This window comes from Carassius carassius, chromosome 48, assembly GCF_963082965.1.
Source record: "Carassius carassius chromosome 48, fCarCar2.1, whole genome shotgun sequence".
Lineage (NCBI taxonomy): Eukaryota > Metazoa > Chordata > Actinopteri > Cypriniformes > Cyprinidae > Carassius > Carassius carassius.
The window spans coordinates 9,816,339-9,826,919 of NC_081802.1; the positions used below are offsets into that span (position 1 = coordinate 9,816,339).

Here is a 10,581-nt window from a genome sequence, read left to right on the forward strand (position 1 = left end):
GACTGAAACTGCCAATGTTTCTAGGTCCCCAACCTGGGATCCTTCCCAGAATCAATCCCGGGATGTGTTCGCGTTCATACAGAAGGCGACCCGGAAATATTCTGCCAATTTTCCGGGTCCAACGTGCAGTGTGAATATTCGCCATGTTTGTAGTTTTTAAAACACTTTTCATGAGTGTTTGTAGTTCTAATCAAATCCTCGTCCACCGCAGTCCACTCGTCCATCCATGTGCTGTTTCAAATTTATTTTAGTATTTTAATCAGTTTATTCTCAATATTTTATTTTGACTATATATCACTCTAAATTTAACGAGTTCTTTTCTTGAAACACAACTTTTTCTCATACTTTAATTAGTTTATTTCCCAACAATTTATTTAGCCTTTTACTTAGCCATTTAGCAATTTATTTTTATTTCATGCCTAATGATTCCATTATTTTTCAAAGCGGAATAACTGAATTTCTTTAGCACAACTTCATCATCTCTCCAATTCCCTATTTTCACCACTAGATGTGCTAAATCCACCATCCCCAGCTTATTAAAAGAAACGTCCTCTCACATAAATGTTTTTGTTTGTTTGTTTGTTTTTTTTTCAGTAAATTTCTTAAAGTGTGAATATTAGTATATTTATATTACCATTAACTTCAAGAACTGAGACATTAACTGTAAATGTTTCACAGACATCTGATGAATAGGAAGTACCAAAATGTACATTGACCTGCTTAATTTATCTAGAACTCAACCAAACCATCTGTGGCCAGAAAATGAGACCACAAGCATTAACAAGATGCTTGGGGGGGGGGGGGGGGGGTGAACACACACTTTGTGTAATAAAGTGTGTGTTTGCGTGTTCCGTAGAACGGTATTTTTTGCTGCCCTAAGTTATTATAACTGTGACATTAATTGTCTTCCTCCTGTAAACCATTAGAGTCTTGATGCATGTGCAATAGTTTGGTTCACTTAACAAGCAATAAAAACACTGATTAAACCCTTTTCTATACAGATTTGTGAAGAGTTTTTTAATTTTTCAAAACTATCTTTAAAATACAGCATCCTGAAAAAAGGAAACACACACCACCTGTGTTATGTTGGTTTATCATTCATATATAATTATATATTTATGGTTACAAATTGTAAAGTATTCCTAGTAGACCTACTTACTTTTCAACCAAACTTTCTGGCCTGAAAATGAGACCACAAGAATTAACAAGAACAAAATTTACTCACCATTGTGCCGCTTATACCACAAACTGAAGAAAAGAAAAAAGACTTACGGGCAGCTTAATGACTCCACCCATCCTTATATTTATACAGTGTTTTGTCAGTGAGAGCTCACCGATTGTCTTCATGATGACCATCATCTCTCTGCTCCTGCTGGCCTCTCTGCTGCCACACCTGACCTTCACTGGTGAGACTCAGAATTATAAAACAGCATATTATGCTGAATTTGAAGAATATTTCATTGGTATGTGCTGATTAAGCTGACTGACAGCAGTAACTCTCTCAGCTCATGTAAATATGGGTATAGTGAACGGCACAGAAGCAGAACCCCACTCCAGACCTTACATGGTTTCTCTTCAGATAAATGGACTTCATAACTGCTGTGGATTTCTCATTTCTAATGAATTTGTCTTGACTGCTGCACATTGTCAAAAGTAAGACTTTTGTTTAGCCTAAACTGCAATACTGATTGATTACTGATACTGATTGTTTATAATTGAGTTTTTAGATACATTTTACAGTGGTATATGGTTTACAAAGTTTTGTCATCAAATCAGTATACTTAATATGCTCTTAAAATAGCTCATAAAACTTTGAGAAATGGTCATTAATGCTTTCTTTAAACAGAAATAAAACACTGACAGCCGTGGTTGGTGCACATGACCTTAAAAATAAGACTGATGGGTCTGTCCGCATCAGAGTGAAGTCTTACCACCAGCATCCAGACTATAGCAGAGTTACAAACCTGAATGACATTATGCTTTTGAGGGTAAGGAAATATTCTCAAGGAGGCACAAAAAAAGGGGGGGAAAAGCTGCTTAAACAGAGGAAATATAATAATCAATGGTTTAATTTTATAGAGGGTGATATATTTTTTATTTTAATTTGTATTTTTTTTTTTATTACAGCTACAGGACAATATCAGCCGAAGCCAGAATGTTAAACCGATATCATTAATGAATAATAAAAAAGACATAAAATCAGGTACTGTCTGTAGTGTTGCTGGCTGGGGAAAACTGAAGCCTAAAGGCTCAGCGAGTGATCGTCTAATGGAGGCAAACGTGAAGATAATGAAAAACACACAATGTAAAAATAAATGGAAAGGAAGAGAGAAGTATTCAGTCTCAAAGATGATTTGTGTATTTGGCTATGGTGGATCCTGCAAAGTATGTAGAAAACATAATTCACAGACTCTGTTATTTATGAACAGGTTCCACTGAGTTTAAACTGTAATATGTTTTAAGTCATGTGTTGATCTGTGTTTTTTAACAGGGGGATTCAGGAGGTCCTTTGGTTTGTGGAGACACTGCAGTTGGTGTCACTTCCTTTGGTGATGCAAATGTCTGTAATTCACCTGAGCGTCCTACAGTATATACTAAGATTTCAGCATATCTCAAATGGATTCACAAAATAATAAAAACAAATTAAATCCCCCTTGAATATATTATTTCAATAAAAGTATCACATGGTAAGCATCAATCATCTGAAGTGTCTTCATTGTCACAATAATAATAATAATAATATTTTTTATTTATTTATATAGTGCCTTTCTAAAACCCAAGGTCACTTTACAAGACACTTTACAAGGAAAGAACAAGTCAGAACAAAGAACTGAGAATAATATACAGAGACCACTTACAATGTTAGATTAGAGATACATGAGAATGGAGATAAACATCCACAATGGGACAAATTACAGACTGAGAACTGAGTAACATTCTGAGAATAATAAGAGATGAATCATTGAGTATGATTACAGTATTAGATGACGGACACATCCAAGTCATTTCACATGAACAAGTATGGCTCATATATTGCCTACTTGATTAGGCAAAGAGTGAGATCCTCAAAACCAATTAAATAAACTTACACATCAAAAAGAGTATAAAAAGCTGAGCTTTAAAGCGCCTTTTTTTCTCCTTCTCGCATTTATTGGTCATTAATAGGTGGCTGCATATATGGAAAAAAAACCCATCTAACCCTAAAAAAATTCTAACAAAAGGTTTCTCAGCTGTTTTTTGTAGTATTAGGTGTCCTTAATAACATACTAAAAGTTTACCAAAGTTTGACCACTAGAAAGGTGTAATTTTCAAGATGGTGTCCAAGATGGGCAGGGAGCCCTTAAAATATCCTAACTCCTTCATTATTTGACTTAGTCAAGTAATCTTGGTGTCTAACCCCATGTTTTCTGGGTCTATGAATCCATTGGACTGACATGATTACATACTTATGGAATACATGATTTTGTGAAAATACTGTAAGGTTTTATCATTGTTTGGGGTGAACCAGAGATGTACAATTTAGCCTATGTCATGTAACTCCTACTCAGTACATGTTTTTTTTTGTGCTAAAACACAGACTTTACATTCAATGTAAAAGTTATTGCACCCAAAAGTAAATTAAACTGGAGTTGTATAACTTTGATCATAAACAACCCTGTATTAGCCTGAACAGAGGCCTGTGTGTGAAACCTCTAAAATGGTCACTCATTTCAATTTGAATAAGGTAATACATATGTAATGCATCCCCTATAGATGTATTTGAGTATAAAGGTGGCATTATTCTAAACCCAACAAAACTAAATTCACAATTTTTAGCAATTCAGAAGATGGTAGAAGAGAATACTGACATTTGATATTACATGACTCATTGAAATGTTGTTGGCACAGTGTATATCATTTTGCTGAAACAAAATTAATCCTTGACTACTTAAAAAAGTTAAACTTTTGTATATTATAGATTCATTGCACACAAACAGAAATATTTCAAGAGTTTTTTCATTTTAATTTTGTTTGTTACGACTTACTGTCACAAACACGCCAGGTTCCTCCTCCACACAATCACGGCGCACACCCTCACCTGAATACTAATCATCACCACCTGATCCGCATCACCTATCATCCATCACAGCACAACAAAAGCCACACACACGCACCCAGTCATTGTCCGGTCACGTTCGCGACAAGATCATTCCTGTGCTAACTATTAGGACTAACTCCTCTTTACCTTCTCTCCAAGGATAACCTCCGAAGACTCTTCTTCCATCTTCTCTCTAAAGATTACCTCCAAGATCCTCCTAAAGACTCCACGGTGCGTGTGTGTGGTACCCTCCTTCCCGGCACGGATCCCAACACCCATCCACTCCTCACTTCCCGCTCCTCTGCTTGTGTCCATTCAATAAATAACATCTTTCATCTGTTACTCCTCTGTCTCCGAGTGATCCGTAACAAATGACCGGACCAGCACCGAGAGACACAAGCATGAGCCTCACGGATCCCTTCCAAGAATTAGTAGATGCCCTCCGCCGTACACTAATGTCAGCACCTGCATCACCACCACCAGCGAGCACTTCCGCGGATCCTATCATCCCTCCTTCACCTGCCGTGCACGCCAGTCCCATGGCACGGCCAGCGCCCTACTCTGGTTCGGCGGAGGAATGCAGCGGATTCTTGCTTCAGTGTTCACTGGTCCTGGAGATGCAACCGCTCTCGTACCCAACGGATCGAGCTAAGGTAGCTTTCATTATCTCCCAGTTACAAGGCAAGGCTTTACAATGGGCAGACTCTCTCTGGACCCAGAATAATCCTGTAACCCAGTCATATTCTAGCTTCATCGAACACTTCCGAGAAGTTTTCGGCAAACCTGCCTGGGACTCCTCTATAGGTGGGAGATTATACAACTTGAAACAAGGGAATATGTCTGTCAATGATTATGCCTTGCAGTTCAGAACTCTGGCGGCCTCTAGTGGGTGGAACGAACAGGCCCTTCTCACTACCTATCGCCAAGGATTGGAGCCCAGAGTGCGGTTGCATCTCGCTGCATACGAGGATACCATCGGCCTCGAGCGATTCATCCAGCTGTCCAGTTCCCGTGGAACGTCCCTCCGAATCACTACCAGTCTACACCACCTCTATTGAAAGCCCTGTCGTCAACCAGTCCATCTCCATACCCCAGTGCTACGCCCCCTTCAGTGATGTCTTCTGCCCGAAGCGGGCCTCCAAGCTGCCTCCACACCGGCCATGGGACTGTGCTATAGATCTGCTGCTGGGTGAACCAGTGCCTAGGGGACGGATCTATCCCCTATCCGTTCCCGAGGAGAAGGCCATGGAGGATTACATCAGGGAGGCGCTGGCTCAAGGATACATCCGCCCATCTACCTCCCCTGCTGCTTCGAGTTTCTTCTTCGTGGCCAAGAAGGATGGAGGTTTGCGGCCATGTATCGACTACAGAGCCCTGAACAAGATAACTCAGAAGTTTCGCTATCCTCTTCCCCTCGTATGGAAGTAAAATAATGACTTATGTCTTTGAAACAAAAAAGCATGCCGAATAGCACTATCTGAAAAAATAATGCATTGAATTAACAGTACTTGCATTTTAATGCCTTGTATTTCCAGGGCTTGCATCTTTAGGTCCTGAAATGTAATATAGTTGTTCGTTTAAGCTGTGAATATTTCAATTAAAAATATTTCACACACTTTTTCATAATTAAAAAATCAATAATTCATATTCACGTTCCAGAATTCACTTCCAAAATATTAAATCGGTTAAAAAATACGATGTATAATATTCAACAGGCAAATTTCGGTCCATTTTATTTCACTTTCCAAATTCGCTTCCACAAATTCAGTGGTTAAAATTCGGCAGATAATTCGCCCTTTCACATCCGGGAGCTGCAGGAATAGCAGTAGAGCACAGAGGCATAATCTCCAACTGCTGTCTGTTGCTCCCCAGCAGGTGGTGCAAGCAGCTGTTAAATAAGGCCAAAGCAACAGGTGGATTAAGTAATACAGTTACAAAAACTGATCTGCAGAAATTAAGCAAGCGCTAAGTAGAAGTTTTGATTATCGGGGCATGTGGAAAAGCTGATTGTGCGTATGTTTATTTCAACCTCTTTTCTGTTACCAAGTAAACAGCATTCAAAGGAGATTATTATGGTGTTTTACCCAACGCTGAATTACAGAACTAACATTACATCTAAGGAAGACATATATTGCTTTCGGTTGTTTAGTTTGCCTAACTTTGTGTCATGGCTTGTGAGTCGCTGTGCTGTAATACTGGGGATCCCCTCACGTCACACTCCAGGACTCCCCAATGACGAGTAATGCTTCTCAGTCAAATAATACTGTGATATAAGACCTCAGATCTCAGAATACATTTTATTGATGATTATGCAAACTATATAGACAGTTAAGCAGATGTAAAATATGAACGAACGCTCAAGGTTTCACGCGGTTTCCCTCAGAAATCTGTTAAAGAAAAGAAAACACGTGGCTCAGCGCACTAACAGTGACAGCGATTTAAAGACAAACTCACATCTTACTGATGATGCAAACTATATACAGACATATGTGGATATGAACGCAAGTTATGGAATAAGAAAAAGTGCATGTTATATATATAAAATAATTTATTTAATTTATTTAAAAAATAATTAATTAATGAATAAGGGGCCATTCACATATCGCGCCTAATAACGCGTGGAAAAGGCTATGTGCGCCGCTTTCTCCTTTTTTCCAAAGTGCTCGGGCAGAAGCGCTCCTGAGGCTAAGCAACAATGACGCGCTCTCTCCATGAAGACGCGGAAATTTCAGCAAAGGATAAATGGATTTGCAGCACAAAAAAAAATCGCTTTCAGTAGCTCTGCTACTAAATTTATTTAAAAATGGCAATCCATATACAGCTATGATCAGCAGTTCCTTCATCTTGGCTGAGCTTTCAACGTTGTTACGGGAAAGGATGAAGCTGAATGTTTAGTTCTTGTCACATGACCCGCGGTGCGCTTGCGGCATTCTGAAAGTTGAGATGTTTTTAACTCGATGCTGTTCGGACGCGCCTGGAAAAAACGGGCGCATCGCGACCGTGTCGCTTCCATTATGAGCGCGCATACCACGCGCCTACATTGGAAATAACGAACTCGAGCGCGCAAAAGACGCGATAAGTGAACGCCCCCTAAGAACTGCGGTCTTCTACAGTACTTCAAATATGCCGTGGAGAATCACAGAAAGTGACCGAATTCAAGAACATTGTTGCAGCATCTCTCATGCAACGAATAAACACAGCTAACTTGGAGAATACCCTCGTCCCAGCGGCCCTAGAACATCTCCGTGGTGCCACTGTATTCTCCAAGTTGGACCTCCGCAGCGCGTATAACCTCATCCGGATACGCGAGGGGGACAAGTGGAAGACCGCCTTCATCACCCCTACTGGCCACTACGAGTACTGCGTGATGCCGTATGGGCTAGTTAACGCCCCCTCCGTATTCCAGGATTTCATGCATGAGGTGCTCCGGGATTTCCTCCATCAATTCGTCCTAGTGTATATCGATGACATCCTGATATATTCCCGGAGCCAGGCCGAACATCGACGCCATGTTGCGGAGGTCTTGCAACGCCTGAGGGACTTCCAGCTCTACCTAAAGGCAGAGAAGTGCTCATTCCATCAGCCCTCAGTGCAGTTCCTTGGCTATACCATCGACCGCAGTGGCATCCGGATGGACAAGGGGAAGGTAAGCGCTGTCCGGGATTGGCCCATTCCTACCACCATCAAGGAACTACAGCGATTCCTTGGCTTCGCAAACTTCTACAGACGATTCATTCAGAACTTTAGTACCATCACCAGTCCTCTAACCAACCTCCTTCGTCAGAAGCCCAAGTCCCTGTCATGGACTCCAGCCGCCACCGAAGCCTTCCAGGCCCTGAAGCTGGCCTTTACGACCGCCCCACTCCTCGTGCATCCTAACCCTGATTTACCATTCATCGCGGAGGTGGACGGAGTGGGTGCGGTCCTGTCTCAGCAGCAGGAGATGCCCAGCCGCCTCCATCCATGTGCCTTCTTCTTCAGGAAGCTCAAACCAGCGGAGGTAAACTACGACATTGGCCACAGGGAGCTACTTGCCATCAAGCTTGCCCTGGAGGAGTGGAGACATTGGCTGGAGGGAGCCAAACACCCCTTTCAAGTTCTCACTGACCATAAAAACCTGGAATACCTTAGGGCAGCCAAGAGACTCAACCCCAGACCAGCCCGCTGGGCGCTATTCTTCACCCGCTTCCAGTTCTCCATCACTTACCACCCTGGGGCAAAGAATGTTAAGGCCGATGCTCTGTCCAGATGTTACTCCCCCGAAGAGAGGTCTGAGAACCCCGAACCCATCCTCCCAGACAAAGTTATAGTTGCCCCTATCACTTGGTCTGCCGAAACCCTACCTCCAGCCGAAACTCCTACCAACGCTCCGCCGGGTTGCCCACCAGGTCACCAGTACATCCCTAGGACACGTCGCACTCCTCTCATCCATGCCACCCATACATCACTTGGCACTGGTCACCCGGGGGTCAATGAAACCCTCTCGTTGCTACGGGAACACTTCTGGTGGCCCAACATGGCCTCGGATGTCAGAAGGTACGTGAGTGGATGTAACAGCTGTGCCATGTCCAAGAGTCCTCGCCATCTACCATCTGGCAAACTCCATCCTCTGCCCATCCCCAACCGCCCGTGGTCACACCTAGGAGTGGATTTCATGACTGACCTTCCTCCCTCTGATAATAACACATGTATTCTGATTGTTGTGGATAGATTTTCTAAAGCATGTCGTCTTCTTCCTCTGAAGGGTCTCCCCACTGCCATGGAAACGGCAGAACTGATGTTTAACCATGTCTTCAGGTACTTCGGCATTCCAGAGGACATAGTGTCGGATCGGCTACCAGCCACCCCTGTTTCCCTGGTCTGGAGAGCCCTCTGACGTTCCCGCGGTCGACTATTGGTTCCGGGAGAGCGAGAGGGTCTGGGACGCGGCCCATCACCAACTTCAACGGGCGCTCCGTAGACGCAGGACGGCAGCAGACCTTCGCCGTTCCGAGGCTCCCCAGTACCAACCCGGTCAGAAGGTCTGGCTGTCTACCCGGGACATCCGCCTGCGTCTACCCTGCCGCAAGCTTAGTCCCAGATTCATTGGCCCGTTCACTATCACTCAGCAGATCAATCCGGTCACCTACAAACTGCAACTTCCTCCCGAGTACCGGATTCACCCCACATTCCATGTCTCACTCCTGAAACCTCACCATCCTTCTGTTCTTCCCTCCACAGAACCTGGCGAGACGGAAGCCCCCCCTCCTCTCCTCCTAGATGACGGTGCAGCCTACTCGGTCAAGGACATCCCGGACTCCCGGCGGCGTGGTGGGCAGTTGGAGTACCTAGTGGACTGGGAAGGATACGGTCCAGAGGAACGCTCCTGGGTCCCACGCAATGACATCTTGGACCCCTCCTTGCTGGATACCTTCCACTCAAGACACCCCAACCGACCACCTCCCAGGGGTAGAGGACGCCAACCACGACGTCGGGGTCCCCGGCCCTCAGGAGCGGGCCCTGGGGAGGGGGGTACTGTCACAAACACGCCAGGTTCCTCCTCCACACAATCACGGCGCACACCCTCACCTGAATACTAATCATCACCACCTGATCCGCATCACCTATCATCCATCACAGCACCACAAAAGCCACACACACGCACCCAGTCATTGTCCGGTCACGTTCGCGACAAGATCATTCCTGCGCTAACTATTAGGACTAACTCATCTTTACCTTCTCTCCAAGGATAACCTCCGAAGACTCTTCTTCCATCTTCTCTCCAAAGATTACCTCCAAGATCCTCCTAAAGACTCCACGGTGCGTGTGTGTGGTACCCTCCTTCCCGGCACGGATCCCAACACCCATCCACTCCTCACTTCCCGCTCCTCTGCTTGTGTCCATTCAATAAATAACATTTTTCATCTGTTACTCCTCTGTCTCCGAGTGATCTGTAACACTTACAGCTTTAGATTCAGTAAAAAATTCAGTATTTCAAAAAATTAGAATATTCCATTTTGAGCTTGATTAGTTTGATTAATTATGAGCATAAATACTGGGTACCTCCTGGGCTAGTTCAGAACACGCAACCACAATTATGGGAAAGACTACTGACTTGACAGCTGTCCAGAAGACAATCATCAACATCCTCCACAAGGAGGGTAAGCCACAAAAGGTCATTGCTGAAAGGGCTGGCTATTCACAGAGTGCTGTATCAAAATATATTCGTAGAAGGTTGACTGGAAGGAAAAAGTGTGGAAGGAAAAGGTACACAAGTAACAGGGATGACTTCAGCCTTGGGAAAATTGTCAGGAAAAGCCGATTCAAGAACTTGGGAGACCTTCACAAGGAGTGAACTGAAGCCGGAGTCAGCGCATCAAGAATCACCACACTCAGACGTCTTCAGGAAAAGGGCTACAGCGTTCACATTCATAGAACCAAGCCACTCCTGAACCAGAAATAAAACATCAGAAGCATTTCACCTGGGGTAAGGAGAAAAAGAACTGGACTGTTGCTCAGTGGTC

At 43.6% G+C, this 10,581-nt stretch overlaps 1 protein-coding gene across 1 annotated transcript; it reads left to right on the forward strand.

The window, feature by feature from the left end:
• Positions 1 to 1,345: 1,345 nt before the first annotated feature.
• Positions 1,346 to 2,647, forward strand: LOC132131059 (granzyme B-like). Its single transcript, XM_059542982.1, has 5 exons — positions 1,346 to 1,406; positions 1,506 to 1,653; positions 1,847 to 1,988; positions 2,128 to 2,385; positions 2,492 to 2,647. The coding sequence occupies exons 1-5, from the start codon at positions 1,346 to 1,348 to the stop codon at positions 2,645 to 2,647; spliced, it is 765 nt and encodes a 254-aa protein (XP_059398965.1).
• Positions 2,648 to 10,581: the final 7,934 nt, after the last annotated feature.